This window comes from Oryzias latipes, chromosome 13 (genome assembly GCF_053564925.1).
Source record: "Oryzias latipes strain Hd-rR chromosome 13, Olatipes_Hd-rR_3.1".
NCBI lineage: Eukaryota > Metazoa > Chordata > Actinopteri > Beloniformes > Adrianichthyidae > Oryzias > Oryzias latipes.
This window is the reverse complement of record NC_136249.1, coordinates 17,825,485-17,844,672: the sequence shown is the minus strand read 5'-3', so window position 1 is coordinate 17,844,672 and position 19,188 is coordinate 17,825,485. Positions and strand designations below refer to the sequence as shown.

The following is a 19,188-nucleotide window of genomic DNA, read 5'->3' as shown; positions in this document are numbered from 1 at the left end:
AATTCAAAAGGGGTTTATACAAATATACACCTTATGTGTTCAAAGATTCATAAGCTCTAATGTGACAGTAACATCTGTCCAACATACTGTAAGTGGCCTTCAGCTCTCATGTGTTTGCACAGCTGCTGAAAAGGACAATTTGAAAAAAAGTAAAGATCATTAAAATTTTATCTAAACAAAAATATAAGGATAGATCAGGAGGGGTCAACCCTGGCCCTCAAGAGCCTCAACCCTGCCTGATGTCCAGCCCTCCCTGGATTGCTTGATGCTGACTACCTAAACCAGGTGTTCAGTCGATTAGGATTTGGAATCACTTGAGTCAGGCAATCAGCAGAAAGATGGTCAAGGAGAGCTAGAAACCAGGCAGGATTGTTGCTCTAGAGGACCAGGATCGGCAGCCCTGCAATGGATTAACCCTTGTGCTGTCTTAGATGACCCCACCCTTTCATTGACGTGTTATTCCTACCATGACAAAGGTGGATAAAGGTGGAAAGATTTCATGTAATCCATGGACACCAGTGAAGATCACAAATCATTGAAGAAAAAAGGTTCAGCGCACTGTTTAGTGCACGTGTCAAACTCAAAGCCCGGGGGCCCAATGTGGCCCTCCATGTCATTTTACGTGGCCCGCGAAAGCATAAAATGTTTTCATTTTTTATAATAAAAATAAAAATTGATGTGTATTTTTTTAATTCTACGGGGAAATCAGACTTGAAATATCGGATTAGGCAAATATACATCAGAACTTAAACACTGTCCATATAACCTAACCTGTCAGAATCAAATTTAAAAGTATTTATGCTAGAGGAACAAGCAAAATGTTTCCTATGCAACTGTAATTATCACTTTAAAAAGATTTAGTGAATAAATAATGAGTTATTTAACATTAAGGAGCAGTTACATTTATAAATGGGCTTCACTCATTTGTCTGCAAATGGATGCACCAAAATGGAGCGGAGCAGGGAGTATTTTCTACAACACAAAGGCTTTTTAAAAATTCAATTTTTTCGTCTACTCCTGATTCACGATGGTTCAAACAAAGAAAAAGTCTAAAACTGCCATTTTAAGGTAAATTTTCTTAACACATGTCCTCCATCAGAAAAATGCCACAAGAACATGTTAAAAACACCAAACACAAAAATTTTCATTGGAGTGGGTCATTGAGGGGGGGAAAAAAAACAACCTTTTAAAATGCTCTTGCCAAAACTTTATTAGAAATCTGAGGGAAGTCACGTTTGTCCTAAAGGGAACCTTAAATCAAACCCCTGTGTTTCAAACATGGAGAGAAAAACATTTTATCAGAAGCTTTCAGACATCGTTTGACTTCCAACGTCAGCTGGTGTCATTCAGTTTTCCTCAGATCTTGTTGAAAGCAGCCACGTCCACAGATTGAACATATTCCTCAAAGGCGGTGATGGCCTCCTCCAGCACATCCGTGCCCACTTTATCGTCCTCCACCACGCAGGCGATCTGGAGCTTCTTGATACCGTAGCCCACTGGCAGCAGCTTGGACTGCCCCCACAGCAGGCCGTCCATCCTGACACTTCGAACGCACTCCTCCAGCTTGGACATGTCCGTCTCATCATCCCAAGGCTTGACATCCAGCAGGATGGAAGACTTGGCGATGAGGGCTGGCTTCTTGGATTTTTTGGCTGCATACTCAGCGAGGCGCTGCTCCTTGATCCTGGCCGTCTCGGCGCTCTCAGCCTCGTCTTCAGAACCAAAGAGGTCTATGTCTTCATCGCTGGTGTGCTCTGAGGAGGGGCAGGCATTTAAGAGTACAAACTGAGTTTTGGTAGCCGGGAGGCGGACCCTCTCTGTCTGGAAAGACTTGATGTGGTTGTACCAGCGCCAGAGGTGCTGAAGAGTCTGAGTGGGAGTAGAGGGGATGGCATCGAACACAGCGGCATCTGCCTGGGAAGCTTCAAAGCCCTCCATGTAGCTTTTGTCTGCCAGGAAATCATTAAGCGCTTTGAGGCCTTCTTGAGACTTCAAGTCACCAAAAACAGTTTTAGTGGAGGCTGGGGGGGCAGGCAGAGGCTGCTGGGAGTCACCTTGCCTGGGGAGGCTGTGCTTGATGCTTTCCCGCATGGGGACATCGTGTGTGAGGAGGGCTTCAGCAGTGTGGCCACTGAAAGAACCAGAGCAACACGTCATCAGTCACCCAGACAGACGCTGTGCACCAACAATAACAGAGGAGCAGGCATGCATGCACACCCCCCACATTATGATTGGTCCTTCAGTTCCCAACTAACCATCCCATTTCCCTTTGAACCAGGCATCTGCTGCATTTTCAATTAAAAAGTTTAAAAACTTTATTTCAAAGGGTTTGTGAGGAGACTACAGAAGGAACTTTATTGAGAGAATTAGAAAAGATGGAGTCACAGGAAAGGCTCGATGTCCATCTCCAGGGCGGAGCAGGGCATGGACAGTTCAAAGCGGCTGATGACATCTGGGTGAAGAACACCTAGTCGGCCGACACTCTTCCCGTGGACAAAGATCTCAGCGCAGCGACCAGGGAAGAAGGTGGAATCTGGAAGATAAGAGAAACTGGTTTGATGCGAGGACACCAGGTGGACCTCTATCTGACCATGAGGGGCCTTAAGTCCACGTTCTCCTGTTGTTTAGATTGTTTATTTCAAGGCTTCTAACTACATTTTCTTTTTAAAAGGGATCAAACCCACCCCAAACCACCACCACTTCCAACACATGAGCCCTCAAATGAGTTCCACTTAAAAACCTGCACAGATATCGAGCGCTCCACCTTCCTGCAGAAAGTTGCTTCTTTCCAACTCAGCGAGTTCATCCTGGAAATCATGAGGCAGACCTCTGAAGAGAATGTGCTACACCTCTGTCATCATGACCCCACCCGTGCCCCATGACACAGATCACATCTCCTGGTTTAAAACTGTTAAAAAACACCTCCAGCTTTCTGTAGACACTTCTACGCAGGAACTAAGACCTAGTGGTAAGGAGGAAACCACTGCAGCAAGAAGGCAAGTTAATATTTGACCCTGAAGAGTGATCAACAGAAAGATCAGCGGAACTGGATTGACATCCAGAAGGAGGAAGGAAAAAGAGTTTAGTCGAGATAAGGGCCAAACCCTTTAATCCATGCTAAACACACGGAATGGTGAAATGCAAAAAGATACAGGGGTTGCTATGACAACACCCACCCCCCTTCACACAAACATGGCATTCTCCCTTTATACACTAGGACTTCCCACGCTGCCTTGCTAATGGGTTCCAGAGCCCACTGCTTCTCTCTAGATGAACATCAGACACGTGAGGAATCAGAACCGCTTCTGGTTCTCCAGCTGCTCAGTTCTGCTAGGAGAACACACTGATGGAATGTGTTCTTGTCAGATCAAGAGTCATCCATCTGTATTCCAACCAGGATGTCATGGCAACTATATAAATAACCCAATATATTTTAAATATTCAGTCACTGAAAATCCTCCTTCCACTCTGCAAGGTCCTCAGAGGATCTGGTTTTTATGGTTTCTCGTGGTTTTGAAACAGAAATAAAGATCATTTAATGAAGAAACAATTGAAAGAATTTCAGCGTTCCTTCATTTCCTAAGTAGTTTTTTAAGACAAAAAAACTTGTTCAAACCAGTGAAAATATGCAAATGTTTCAAACAGGAACCTTCATTAGCTTTTCTTACTGGGGAAGAAGTGTTTTCATGTTTTAATCTGCTCTATAGGAGATGCCTTCAGGAAACTATGAGACCAGAGACCGAGACCTAACAAAGGTATGAACCCTGACACAAACCCCTTTCTGACACAGGGAGGTCCGGTGTCTGTCATGGTCTAACATCAGAACCTCTTCTGGACAATGGACGAGGAGTTGAAAGCTAGTAAAGCACATCTTCAGCTCAGGTGAATCTACATCAGATTAAAATCCAGTTTTCATTCGTGGCGTCGTTCTCCTGGAGCTAATGGTTTTCTGATGAGGACCGCCTTGTTTTCTAAACTTTTGGGACTGTCCTCTTCTGTTTAAGATCTCTTTAAGGTCTGAGATGCTGTTCCTTAGAGAAACACCTCCGCATCTCAATGGGAAAACATTCTTCATGGAGAAGTTGCTGGATCCTGTCACAAATCCAACCATTGACTTGATGTTATCTCCATGTGGCTCGCAGAGAAGCTAAGGCCTCAAAGCGGACTTTCAAAGTGACTTCAGCTTCCTGTTAACGAGTCCTTCATGTTTCCCCTGGTCTCAGCAGAACGGCGGGAGGTAAGAAGTACTGAGTCCAAATTTCATACCAGTTTTCTTCTCTTTGGAGACTGTTGGAGAGTTGGGACAAAAAGATGGACATGATCTGAGGTCTCCTGACATTTCCAGGAATGCACTGGGCTGCTGTCGCCTGGCAACGACACAACTGACATCACATGATGTCCCAACAGCAGACGGAAGAATGTCAAACAAAACACGCAAACTCTCCAAATATGGACGACATTAACAGTTCAGACTGCAGACCTGCTCTTTCACAATAAAAGCAGCCTGGTCAACAGACATTTGTGTAGATGTTGATGCAGACCAAACAGCTTGGTGTGAAAGCAGCATTATTACCCAGAGATCTTGATGATGATGAAGGGAAGAAACTGCAGAAAGTCTGATTTTTCTTCCTGCTCAGCATTAACTTTTGTCTACTTTGATGAGCTCAGTTTGTACAGTAAAAACTACTTTTTTTTAAGTATCTTGTAACCCTCACATTTCAAAGGTTTTGTTTGATATTGAAAAGTTGAAACCCTTAAAGCTGCAGTTTCCTGAAATCTGTGCAGATAAACTGATCTGTTGAAGTGAATGGGCCAGGAGCTTCAATTGGACACAGTTGATAAGTGACACTCAGACATCTGTTTGTAAAGCGGTTCTTCTTCCACTCCTGATCCTCCGACTCATCAGTTTGGGGAAGGCCTGAGCCGATAAGTACTCCCCAGGAGCGACTGAACTGCAGCTGGACACATCCTGAGGAAGTGTCAGGTGAGCTCTTAGACCGGGTCATAGCCTTGTAATGGGGTTAAGACACGCTGACATCTGTGGAGGGTAAAAGGCTAATGGTGCAGAGAAGACAGAGGAATGGATGATATGAGAAAATGCCCTTTCCTGCTTTTATGTGTGCATGTGTGGCTGTCAGATGGTCAGCTGGTGGATGACTGAGGGCTACATGTCTGTCTTACTGCTTGGTTCTACAGAGTGTGATGCGACTAACACCACAGATTTTCAGTCTTCAGTCTTTGCTCTGCCCACGTCTTTGCTTTTTCTGCCATTTCTGAGCTCCCAGCCATCCCCCCCATCTCCGCCAACACCGAACCCACTGGTTTGCAGAAGTGAATGGGTTTCTGACTGTGGAGCACGTAGACGAGGAGAGGCGAGGAAACAAAGAAACAGAGCAGGAAAAACACCACGAGAGAATAGGTGTGAGGAGTGAGAGACATTTGTGATGTGGGAGTGTTTCTGTGGGCGAATGGAAGCTGCTGAGCCGTCATGTCAAATGCTTCAGACACAGAAGTCGCCCCGCTCTCACAGAGTAGTCGACAAGCCGCTGCTCTCGCAATAAATACATTCCTACCTCGTACCTTATGTCATTTGTATTCCTAAACCCAGTATTCCCACTATCAAAGTTCAGTGCCCTAGCTAAGACTAAATACAGCTACACACTCTTGTAATTCTCCTTTCCAAGAATAACAATCTCATTTTATAAGCATCCATATTTGCAAATGCCACTGTTTTGTTGTGTCTATGCATATATTTATCAAAAATCATATTTTTGTATTTATACTTAAACTTATGTGTGGACGTTGTTTCAAGCACTTACTGGTTCTGTTCCTCAGTTTCACACCACATATTGAAACAAACCCTTTTTTGTTTGCATCCCCTTCAATTGTAGTTTTCCTCTCTTAATAAATAACCTTTGGATATTCATCGGTAATAAATTGTTTCCTGTTTTTCCTGCTGCACGATGGAGCAGTGGTTAGCGCTTTTGCCTCACAGCAAGAAGGTCCCTGGTTTAAGTCGCGGCTGGGTGATCTGAAACAGAACATCAATGGGGGACCTTTCTGTGTGGAGTTTGCATGTTCTCCCCGTGCATGTGTGGGTTTTCTCCGGGGACTCTGGCTTCCTCCCACCATCCAAAAACATGCTTCATAGGTCAATTGGTTACTCTAAATAGGTGTGAATGTGAGAGTGCATGGGAGTGTGATTGTGGCCCTGTGACAGACTGGCAGACCTGTCCAGGATGTCCCCAGCCTGCGCTCACTAGTGGCTGGGATAGGCTCCAGCACCCCTGTGACCCCGAAAGGGGACAAACGGTTCAGAAGGTGATGAATGAATAAACCGTTTTCTGCCTTGAATATTATTTGAGCTGTACAAAACTCTACTAGATTGTTAAATTTAAGTAATTTTGATTGCATCAATTATTTGTTCATGTCCTCCAGGTAACTGAGTGTGTGATTCGTATTGCTTGCATGTTGGAGATAGAAGTCACATTATAATACATGAAACCTGATGACTTAGACTTCACTTTTCAATGATCAGAGATTCAGCTCTCACCATCTGCAGCCTGGATGTGGTATCCCTGTTCCCTGGCTGCCTTCACCTCCAGCAGCTGCATGGTTCGGTCCAGTAGCCCGTGGATCACCTCAAAGCCAGGGCTCTTGTTGTAGTAAATGGCGCAAAAGCGGCGGCTGTTTCTCGCCCCCACATCTGGGTGAAGGGAAAGCGAGGAACTTAAAGCAGGATTACATCCATGGCATCACAGCAATCAACCATCTTAACCTTGTGAGAATCTATATAAAACACAGACATTCATTGGTACATTGATTTACACTTACATTCACCAGCAGAAACAAAGAAAGCTCATATTAAACACGAAATTACACATTTTTGGAAACAATGAATTCAAACATTTAGGATTTTCAGCAAAGCAACATAAAATGTTTTGCATTTGGCACATTCTTTCTCAACCAAACCAAACAGACAAGCAATCCCCACAATGCAACAGCTGCAGGGTTTTTTAACTTCTTTATGTGCGAACCTTTGGTCTCATCCTTTAGGACCACATCAGAGATCTCAAAAAGCTTGAGGGGAAGGGGCATCTTCCTGTTTGCAGCCACCGTTTTCAGCAAGCCTGGCAGCAGTGAGGTGCGCGCCACCTGGTGGGGAAAAGCCATAGGTATCATGACTGTTTAGCGGGGGGCGCCCTCCAGTGGACCAACACAACATGAGAGTGAGACGTCTGCAATCTTCTAAAATAAAAAAGTTCAATAAAAGATGCTCATGATGTGAAGGCAATGCAGTAACTACATCCTTTAAGTGACTTAGTTGATGCATGAAGCTGCAAGAAGAAGAGAAAGTGCTGTGGGAGTTCTGCAGCCCCATGTCTCTCCTTCACTGACCCAAAGGCTTTTGGTGACACATCATACATCTCATTATTTGATGAATCTCCACAGAAAGGTTAGTAGTTTTTCATTAAACTGTGCTTCACCTGAAACTCTGCCGTCTTTGGGTTGGAGATGTGAACAGCTCTCGTGTCAGAGATCTTTTTACCAAGTTTGTCTGCGATGTCTTCCTGAGAGCACTGCAAGAAGGTCACAAAAATGTTTCGGTTGTTAGAAAAAATAAATATTTGAAAATGCTGATGCTTCAATGGATTTTCCTTTTTCCTCACCAGGGCAAAGTTGAGAGCTTCTGTAAACCCTGCAGCTGCCAGGTCTTGTCTCAGCAGCTCGGTCAGTTTATTGATTGGGAACTGGGGAGGAAAACGATCCATTTCTGTTACATGTAACTGGATTTGGTCACAATATTCCAGCCCGCTCAGAGAAGCAGGCAGCGTACCTGGTTGGCTACAGTGTAGGTCCGTGGCGTGGTACGGGTGATGTTGTTGAACCCGTAGGCGATTGCGGCGTCCTCCATGATGTCACAAGCATGGATGACATCCGGACGAGTGGGTGGGATCTCTACCTCAATCTCATCACCGGCTCCGGTGGGCTGAGAAAGCAGACACATCCTGGTGAGCAGCTGGGCGATCTTTTCTGTAGGTTCACTGGAAAAACAAAAAAACAAGTTTGTTCTTTAAGCGCGTCTCTGTGGACACAACAAAAAACCCAACATGTACATAGCTCTATGTTAGGTGTTCCCTATACCAACTCAATGGCCTAGTGTAGAGCGTCCCAACAGGACTGGAAAGTCACAGGTTTAAATCCAGTCAAGTCAAACCAAAAACTCTAAAAAAAAATTGGACACAGTGCCTTCCTATACGACACTCAGCATTAATTGCAGTTAAAAATGTTTTTAACCGTTAAAAGATCGGATTAGAACTGAACTGTGTACATGCTCCCAGAAAAACGTTTCTGATTAAAACAAATATTTACGTACGCCACACTTCCGGTCGGAATAAATCATTTGAACATGCCAGAACTCTCTCAAATACTGGAAACGGGCGTAGAAGAAGAAACATTGTCTCTGTCTGAATTACCACCCTAACTACTAAAAACTATATTGCGCGGCGCAATGTAGTATGGAAGCGATTGTGTAGCATAAATAAAAAGAAAAGTCAAAACCAGAAATGCTTTTCATTTTCAAAATGAAGCTGCATTTTTTGACCCAGAATAAAAATGAAAAAGCAATCCGCCAAAATGCTTTTTCATTTCCTTCCTTAATACAGCTTATTCTGTCACTTAATTAAAATGATAAAGAAAATGGTATTTGACATTTCATTTTAAAAATTTTCTCTGGTAAATGTGTAGCATAGTTCATTTAGAAAGGTCTAATTTGACAATTAAAATGGATTAATAGAAATGCTTTTTACTTTTCAAAATGAAGCTGCATGAAATGACTCAAAATTAAAAAGAAAAAGCAATACTTAAAAATGCTTTTTCATTTTATACTGAAATCCGCTTATTCTGTGTCATAATTAAAACAAAAATGCAAAGAGGGGATTGCATTTGCATTTTCACACCCACCCTGCAAAATTTGTAGCAAAATTCATTAACATTGAGCATTGGCAGAGGAGAGGCGGGGCGATTTGGTGCATTTGGTGGTCAAGACGACCACCAAATGGTTCCTGAGCACAGATGTGTTTGCAGCTCACTGCTTCCCCAGAGGAGGGGCCAGATGTGGAGAACAACTTTCTCGCACCCAAATGTGATACAATTACCGTAATAAGACTTTAACTACATATTAGGGCACTGCTTCGGTTTGTGCGATGAAAGACTGGACAAAAAAAAATGCAGACAACAACAGTTTGTGACTGATTGCGCAGAGAAACGGCCAAGAAAAGACCAACAACAGCCAGTTTCAGACTATTTTCATTTCTTAAATGTTCTTTTTCATTTCTCTGGTCTGGATCACCATCATCTGATCTGTCTAGTTTTACTGCAGAAAATCATTCACTTTTAAAGTCCACAGTTAAAGACACACACCAATTATCCTTTGATATAGTTTCAAAGCATTCCCAGTGGTCTTTATATTATGATTATGATGTTTTTTAGGCAAAAAAAAAACAAAAACAAAACAATCTGTGTCGTTTTATAAGGCAGTTTATACAGAGCAACAATTTTAATAAATAAATACACGGAAATTAATTTTTATCTTGATTTACTTTATATATGTTCTACGTCGTGTGAAAAATGCTACAAGAATACGTTAAAAACACCAAAACACCGTTTTCATTTGAGTATTAAAAGAACATATTTAGACTTTTGAATTTCTTGCCCACTCCATCAATATCCTGGAGATTAATAGATATAATGAAAGGTTCACTTTAGTGCATTTCTTTTCCAGATAAATCTTATTTAAGAGGAATAAGAACGAGCAAACAGAAAAGAAAAAGAAACAAAAAAAAACAAAAAACTTACGAAATTCCAACTTTTCGGTTGATGAACTCGCTTGTCAACTTCTCCTTTCTGTAAGCCAACTCCTGGGAAACAAGCCCGAAAGGAAGGATCAGAAACGACAGCAGGAATAAATATAAACAATAGAAGATGATGCAATACTTACAGGGTATATGCAGGTCTTCCCATCAGGATACACCACCTCAGCCTCCTCCACCCTGATGGAGAGAAGACAGAACAGAGTCGCCATCAAAGACCTCATCCTGCAGATCTTTAACATGTCGAATTAAAGGAAATACTTATTTCAAAAAGAGTCAAATTTAACCTCATTGTAGAAACTATTTAAAACAAAAAGCATTAAGCTCCTTCATAATCATCTGTTTCGCTAGTCTGCATGATTTCATTTGGCACTAAACTTGAAACCCAAACTCCTGTATGAGGTGAAGATCCTTTATGGAGGCTGGAAACCTCTGAGCTGCATGCAGAGTTTCTGTCACACGATGGAGCCGAAGCTTACGTGAAAGGCCGTGAACAGTACTGGCTGAACATGGTCACCATGACGTCCAACACAATCTTGGCCTGCAGAAAACACAGCAGGTCACTCTCTGGTGTCAGAGGACATCTCATTGTCCTCCTCAGTCCGTACCTTCGTCAGGTCTGTGGCAGTACACTCTATGAAGACGTTTTTTGTTGTTAAGCTGATTTTTGAGTGGTCTCCTGGGACAGAAAGGAACATTTTCTTTCAGGAAGTTATCTTAAAGGTTGATGTTCTAAATTATAAGATAGATTGAGCATTTATTCGTGTTTTAGAGGAGCCAGTAAAGGTTCTCATTCATTCAGGTGACGTCTTCGAGTTGAGTCTGAAAGACCATCTTGTTCAATTTTCTTGAAGATTGTAAGAAGAAAACAAAACCAGAATCTAGGCTCACCGTTAATAATAGGAGGCATTGACAAGACCACGCCGTTGCTGTCATAGATGACTGGATACACCGGCTTGTCTTCAATGATGTGAAGATAATGCCTCAGGTGGCTGTCTGTCTACAAAAACCAAACAGTGTTGCTGATTCAGTGAAGGAGAAGAAAGTGGAGGTGCTTGGAGGACCTCCTCCATCTGCTCAGCAGCTTACCTTGTAGAGGCTCATGAGCTGACTTGCGGTGTACTCTTTGTTCTGGTTGAGGGGCTTGAAGCTGATGTCTCCTGGGGGTTTGGCCGTATAGGTGAAGGGGCCAGAGATGGTGTCCAGGTCGTGTGTGCCAATGGCCACCAGGCTCCTTTTCCTGCACAGACAAACAATGTTTCAATGGTTCTTCCAATGGGATCATGTTTGTATCGATCTTCTATCGACCTGCAAACATTCTGATGCAGCTTCTCCTGGAGCTCTATGAAGCTGTCATAGCGCTCCTTGGTGAAGGTGATGTTCCTCAGCACAGCCGCCACAGCGTGGGGCCTCACTGCTGCAGTCTGCAACAAACAGGACCAATCAGCATCTAAAACGCTTGAACATTTGAAAAGAGGAAAATACAGGCCCACCTCCTTGGTGATGATTAGTCTCTGAACTTCTCCGGTGGTGGGGCTCACGCGGCTGTAGCGGGGCGCCTCCAGCCTAAAACATAAACATGTAGGTGTGTCCTTACAGCTCTACGGAGGACAAACCGCTTACATTTCAGGCCATCTGGACTTCTCTTTAAAAGAAGCACAATGGATTCTTGTTAAAACATGACTTACTTGTTCTTGAAGACCTGCAGTCCACGGACAAGCCCCTCCAGACATAGCAGGTCATAGCGGTTTGCAGGCACATCGATCTTGTATAAAATGACATCTGATGCTCCCGAGGCCTTGGAGTCACCTTGCTCCCTGCTGATTATCTCCTTCTCAGAGGTCTGTCCAGGAGAAGTTTTCATGAAATTCAGCTTTGTCCACACAGAACTTTGTCAGAGGTTTGGTCACATGACACAGAGCAGTGAAATCTGAGCTCTCTCATGTAGCATTGGTTTCCTGTGCTTTCAGAAAACCTTACCAAAGTTTGAATTTGCCTTTTTCAAAAGAATAAATAAATAATAAGACTGGTTTTTAAACTTGACGGATTTCACAACAGTCTTTTTGTGAAAAGACCTTGAATGAAACTCCTTAAAGCACAAAGGCAAGACGTCATGTTTACATGTTTGAAAAGATGCCTTTGACTGGATTTGTTCATGTAAAGCAAAATAAGTTTCAGTTAAGAGCCCAGAATCCTATTTCATCTGTTTCTGTAGGTGCAGCTGCAAAAAATAACAAATTCTGAATTTGAAAGACAAACATTTATTTTAATTATTGACATGATCAGGAAAAATGAATCTATGAAAAAACTCAAATATGTAGAACAAACTTAGTTTGTTTTTTACTGATTGTGTCCCAAAAAGACATGTAAAGGCTAATGCACTATAAAGATAAAGTCCCACTATCTGTCACACACCTAGGTGTGCGAAATTTGTTCTCCGCATTTGACCTTCCCCTGGGGGAGCAGTGAGCTGAAGACGAGCCACGCTCGGTAACCATTGGTGGTTCAACCCCCCAAGCCAACCCCTTAATGCTGAGTGTCAAGCAGGGAGGCATGACATAACATTTTTAATTGCACACATATTTTAATTATATTAACACAATTTTCAACTGTTTTTGGAAATCTGACAAAGAAAAGCTAATAATATATATCGATTGTTATGTGAACTAATTTATAAGCAGTATATTAGAAATCTAAAGTATTTGCTGCTCTTGTGTCACAAAAACACGTTTGCAGAAAAGTCAAAGCTAAATTAAACACACCGTTCACGGTGACGCAGGTTTACATCTGTGGAACCTGAGCCATGTTTCTCGAGTTTACTCACAATTTCGTCCAGTTCCAGTCCAAATTCAAAGCAGAGCTCATCGAACTCCTCGTCGGCTGAAACACATGAAGTCACAGGGTTATCAATAAGCTTAACGCGAACCCTCCGGCTTCCGTAGGTCCGCTCTTCCAGCAGAAAAACGAGAGAAGCCGGAGAATCTGATGCAACTTCTGACAGGACAACAGAGATGGCTCCCCGTTGCTTCCATGACACACATTAGTAGGTCTGGTGTACTATGATGAATGTCAGGCAAGAGCGATGTCGAATTAGCCTGTCACTTAGACTAGTGAGAAAGAAAAAGTTAAAAGTAAAAACTGACGCTACGGACTAACTAAGGAGTGGACTCTCTCTGCACGAAGCAGCTAGATCTCCAAGTTTTTGGACCTTTCACTTCAAAACCCAAATAACACATTGAGACATTATCTCGTCTTTTTCATTAGCCATCACTTACTGTAAGATCTGCCCAGCGCGCTGAACAGAATATCTCTTTTAACCCCGACGGTCGGCATGCTGGCTATAGCTAATCTTTCACGGCTCGACCAAAAGGACCCCAGCAGCCGGCCGTAGCTGTCTACAGCAGTGCCTGAAAAAAAACAACAACAAGGGAGCCCTATTAAACGCCTGCAGACTGCACAATTTAAAAAAAAAAGGTACAAACAAATAAGTATTTGATATAGAGTAATTAAAAATACTTAAAAATCCAAAAATGTATTTTGAAAAAATACATCTGCCAATTACTAAATACTTATATTTGTTGATCTTCAGATTTCGAGCAGGTCAACCTCATTCTTTCAACTAAATAATTATTTTTTTAGATGGTTCAAGGAGGAGAGGTCAGCATTTTATTTTATTTTTTCTTTCAGATCTTTCTTTCAATGGATTTTTCACACAAAAAGCTTAACACATTCTATACTGAACTGAGTTTATATATATATATATATATATATATATATATATATATATATATATATATATATATATATATATATATATATATATATATATATATATATATATATATATATATATATATATATATATATATATATATATATATATGACAAAAGAACAGATTAACTCTTGAAGCACAGGATCAGTCAAAACGGGGCCATAGTGGAATAAGTCACAGCAGCCAGCTGATATTCATCGTCTATCCCGTTTGGGGGTAAAACAAATGCACTACTTTCTTTAGAAATGCATTTGTAGTTCACTCTCTGTGTTAATACAAAAGGATTGAGATACTTGCTGTCACGTTTGAAAATTTATCAATAGCGCTATTGAAGCAGGAAGTCCGAACTTGTGAAGATCTTTCTAACTTTACCAAGTTCTCTGAGTCCAGCATTCTGATTGGTTGACTCCCCCCTCCTCCAACCCTCCCTCACCCCCTTGGTCCACTTATGGACACAGATCGGTTTTGACACAAGTTTCTCGCACTTCTGTGTCAGAAGTCCGAGCGCAGTTGTACCGCACCTGTGATTTGGGCCAGCAGATTCGAGCACACGCAGAAGCAAGTTTGAGCAGTTAATCACAGATTTGAGGTTTTAACTCTAAATGAACACATGCAAATGGGAATTTGTCAGCTGTCATTTTGTTTGTCAAACTTTACAGCAGGAGATTTTTTACACACAGATGCAGATTTTTGGTGCACAAGTTTTTAAATTCTATTTTAAAAGTTCTCACATCAAATCTACAAGCTTGTCCATTTTGGAACATTATTACCTTCATAGTCATATGTCCTAAACTTGTCACCTGAGGTCCTCCGTACTTTCTTGGTCCACCAGATGGCGTCATCTTCAACCAATAAAAATACTTTCAGGAAACTGGATGTTTCTTATACAGTCAATGATGTTGTCCTGAGACTGTTTCTAACTTTTACACTTTGAGAATACACCAACAGTCTTGCTCCAAAAACCTGCTACTAACTTGCTTCTTTTTCTCGTTTATTGATCTGAAACATAAACAACTTCTCTATAACTTCAGTTCTTTTTGTTAAATTGTTCAAAAATGAAAGCTGCAGAACTTTTCCTATAAAAACGGCCATTAAAAAAGAAAAACAGCAGCATTTCCACATAGACCTCAGCCTTACCTCACTATCAATGGACCGTCACTTTGTCTGACGTCATGAAACATGCCCTCACCTGTTGGAGCTCAGGTAACACTGTGGCATTTCTTCTCAGTCTTGTTCATGTTTTCTTGTTGCAGTAAACATTTTGGACTTGGATACATTTCCTGAATTTAGGGATCTAGTTTTCCAGCAGAACTAGTAGAACTCAGCCCAGTTAATTAGAGAACACCACACCCAAACTGTCAAAGGGAATCTCACCTGTGAAAAGTTTATGATGGAAATCTGCTTTAATATAGATTGTTCAAGATCTGATCAATATTATTTAATGCAGACAAAATAATCCCAAAACAAAAGGAAAAATATAGTCCTGGATTTACTGTCAGGCCATCATGACTGTAATGATCTCAGGAGAAGATCTGCAATCATCTGTTTCAGAAGAACAGGAGCCCCGCTGACCGTAGTCACTACATCCACCTCTGAGCAAAGCTTCTTCCTCGTTTGTGACAGCACCAACTGGAAGATGAGACATCAAGGTCGTTCTCCAGCATCATTCACAGATTCCTCATTTGCTTTAGAGCTTCATAGTTTTTTTTAGGTAAATAACAACATTCAATCATATTTATATTGACTTTACTTGACCCACTAAACTCAGGAGGTTGGAGTCCATGCACTCTTTACAGATCATCTACTGGAAACAGCCATGAGACTGGTCTTCACAAGTCTTCACATAACAGCTCTTTGATCAATCTGGACTTGATGAGATAAACATCATGTAAAGATGTTTGCCAGGGAGAGCAGGTTCACCAGATGTCAAAAGCACAGGATGAGCATCAAACCTTCCCTCAGAATCACAGCCTTCATTTCTCTCTTTGTCAAATTGCAGAACAATTTATCAATCATGTCATTTCTCCTCTGGCTTTACTGCTTCCGTTTTTTGTGGAAACCACTGTCACCTTTCACAGCTGCTCTGCATGTTAGTCTAATTCTAAACTTTGAATTCAAGATAATTTCATCTACAGCTCCTCCACAGTTTTTTTAATCATCGTGTTCTCTCTGTGATGAAGCACTGATGTTCCTAACATCACTCCCTGCATAAACTTTTAGTATTTCTCTTTTCAAAGTGATCACTTTGGATTTCAGACGATTTTAACAAGAATGCTTCACGCAAAAGCAGTCTCTTTTTTTAATCTGAAAAGTTATGCAAGTTGTTTTTAACACAACGGCCAACAGAAAGCTTAGAAGTGAGGAAAAACTTGATTAGCCAGAGTTTCCTGTTCACAACAGTTCCATTATATTTGGCGTCAGAAACACGTTTCACATGACAGATGCAAATAAATGCATTCTGTATATTTTCAAATGTAATATTTTTCTCCTAAATCTTAAAGGTGAAGAGCTTATTACCTCAACATAGCTCCTTTGCAGTTTTCTTTGATCCAGATGCAAAAATGCAATGAAGACGCCTTAAACTTCAGGGTAAACATGCAAGCACACAGTGCATTCCCCTTTTTTCTACTCTTCCTTTTTCAGGCCAAGAGATTTTCTGCAAGAGGCAAATCATGCCAAGTGAACATATTGGGTTTGCTCCCAGAAACTCTGAAACTTTCTCATAGTGAGAGTCAGTTCAGGCCCTCTGTTACCTGCCGGACTGGAAAAGTGAGACCGTTAAACAAATCCCACACTTGACAGGAATGACAATAATTTTAACTGCTAACTGAAAAAATGACAGTTGTACTTTCTCTTTCTAAATTTAATACCAATAAAATATGACCTACATTGGGGGAAAAAAGTATTTAGTCAGCCATCAATTGTGCAAGTTTTCCCCCTCAAAAAGATGAGAGAGGCCTGTAATTTTTAATCATAGGGTGCTCCTCAACTATGAAATCCAGAAAATCACTTAGTATTATTTTTAATGAACTTATTTGCAAATTATGGTGGAAATTAAGCATTTGGTCACCTATAAACAAGCAATATTTCTAGCTGTCACAGACCTGTAACTTCTTCTGAAAGAGGATCCTCTGTCCTCCACTCGTTACCTGTATTAATGCCACCTGTTTGAACTTGTTATGAATTTATAAGACACCTGTCCACAACCTCAGACACACTCAAACTCCACTATGGCCAAGACCAAAGAGCTGTCTAAGGACACCAGAAACCAAATTATTGACCTGCACCAGGCTGGGAAGACTGAATCTGCAATAGGTAAACAGCTTGGTGTGAAGAAATCTACTGTGGGAGCAATTATTAGGAAATGGAAGACATACAAGACCACTGATAATCTCTCTCCATCTGGGGCTCCCTGCAAGATCTCACCCCATGGGTTCAGGATGATCACAAGAACGGTGAGCAAATATCCCAGAACCATATGGGGGGATCTAGTGAATGACTTGCAGAGAGCTGGGACCAACGTAACACACCACGCCAGACGTGTCCCCCTGCTAAATCCAGTATATGTGCAGGCCCGTCTAAAGTTTGCTAAAGAGCAGTTGGATGATCCAGAAGAGGTTTGGGAGAAAGTCCTATGATCAGATAAAACCAAAATAGAACTTTTTGGTAAGAACTCAACTTGTTGTGTTTGGAGGAGAAAGAATGCTGAGTTGCATCCAAAGAAAACCATACCTACTGTAAAGCATGGGGGTGAAAACATCATGCTGTATAGGAGACCAAATAATTAATTTCCACCATAATTTACAAATAAAGTTTTTAAAAATCAGACAATGTGATTTTCTGGACCCCCCCATTTTGTTTTTCATAGTTGAGGATTACCTATGATGAAAATTACAGGCCTCTCTCCTATTTTTAAATGGGAGAACTTGCTCAATTGGTGGCTGACTGCACCACTGTTTTTCCTCAACTTTTGGATGTTCTTGATCCTATAGTGTTATAATTATTAGAAATTAAAACAAAACAACTAAATTTTCCTTTTTTCATTTATGTCTAATATACATTCCACCCAAATACTGGAGATGTTATTCGAAAAGCTAGAAAACTTTTATTATTATTTATATTTACATTAAATCAGATAAAGCAAAATGGTCCATTGCTTTCTGTCAGTCTTCTGTTTCTTCCTGTTTTTTTAATTTTTATTTTATTTCTAAGTAAGATAAAGAAAGACAACAAAAAGATAAAATGTTAAAATCCATAACACGCCTTTCAAATTAAATGCCTGAAATATAATAAAGGCAAAGCCCTCAACATTACGCAAAAGGCGAAAAGAAGAATTCATCAAAAAACAGAGGAAGTATATGAATCATCCTTTTTCCTCATGGAAGAACTGAAGGCAGATCCCCTCCAGTGCTGAAATGCAAAACTAAAAATATTCTCCTCTTTATCATTTGAGAATAGAGATGTATGACTAAGTAATGAATTAAACACACTCCGTCTACTTTATATAAGAAGATGAAGTGGAGGGAATAAAATAATGCACAGCAGACAGAGAGGGAAGGGTGACACAGCTCTAGTTTGAACTAAAACAAATCTGTCAGTTTTTCTGGCACATGACTCTCTTTGGAACATCATGGTGCAGTTCTGTTCTGTTCTTCTATAGCCTCAATAAAACCCCATGAGATCCTGACAAATGTGTGAGGTTTCTGCTTTATTTGGGATGATGATCGATTCTTGTTTTCTCTGCGGTGAGACATAAAACATGTCGTTCCTGTTGTAATCTGAGGTCAGATATGGCAACTGATTTGGAGCTCAAAGGGTTCATAATTACATAACCATTACAGAAAATGTGACCAAAAGCACTTTCACACAGAAAAGGTAAAAGTATTGTCATCCCTCTGTTTTAGACTTTCCAGGAGCCAGATACTCTAATCCACCATGATTCCAAACATTTTTCAAGCTTTTTATTAGTCATTTTGAAATTTTCTTTTCATATTTTTTTTATTTGACATTTTGTTAGGTGAAATCTTTGTGACATGGAGATATAGTGGTTTTAAAAAAAATATTTTTTCATAATGCAGACTTCTAGATATACCACTGCTTATCTTTCTTTATTTTATTTTCAGGACAAATAAGAAGCTGGTGACAACAATGTTGCGTTTCCATTTGCTGTCAAGGTAAATGTGAGAAAAGAACACTTTTGGTATTATTAAAGGAGCTCTTAAGATAAATACTTATCTTAATATATAATATAATATAATACAATATTTTCAAATGCATACAATTCTTAGATGTGTTCATAAACAGCTGTGGCAGCAGAATAAGGAAGAAATGAAAGTTTACCACAACACTGATCTTTCTGCTCTGACGTCTGTTTCGACAATCCTCTTACGTTCTTACTGAATAATGCTTAGCAAACATGTAATCAGACTGGTACGTACATTTTTCTTTAATGTGTTTAAAACTCAGAATGTTCAGAAGATCAAGGTCTATGAAAAACATCAAGTTATCTTGAAGCAGCAGCTCTTGCATCTTTAGCAGGAAAC

General features: G+C 40.8%; 1 protein-coding gene across 1 annotated transcript; it reads right to left on the bottom strand.

The window, feature by feature from the left end:
* Positions 1 to 1,184: 1,184 nt before the first annotated feature.
* On the bottom strand, positions 1,185 to 14,521 carry farsb (phenylalanyl-tRNA synthetase subunit beta). The gene is made up of 19 exons (XM_004075467.4): positions 14,416 to 14,521; positions 13,148 to 13,279; positions 12,697 to 12,752; positions 11,561 to 11,715; positions 11,366 to 11,438; positions 11,181 to 11,296; positions 10,962 to 11,112; positions 10,764 to 10,872; positions 10,481 to 10,551; positions 10,352 to 10,413; positions 10,001 to 10,052; positions 9,859 to 9,920; positions 7,838 to 8,045; positions 7,671 to 7,751; positions 7,488 to 7,580; positions 7,038 to 7,155; positions 6,554 to 6,706; positions 2,386 to 2,533; positions 1,185 to 2,131 (listed from the first exon to the last, which is right to left on the bottom strand). The coding sequence occupies exons 2-19, from the start codon at positions 13,203 to 13,205 to the stop codon at positions 1,357 to 1,359; spliced, it is 2,541 nt and encodes an 846-aa protein (XP_004075515.1). The 5' UTR covers positions 13,206 to 13,279; positions 14,416 to 14,521; the 3' UTR covers positions 1,185 to 1,356.
* Between the last annotated feature and the right edge of the window lie 4,667 nt (positions 14,522 to 19,188).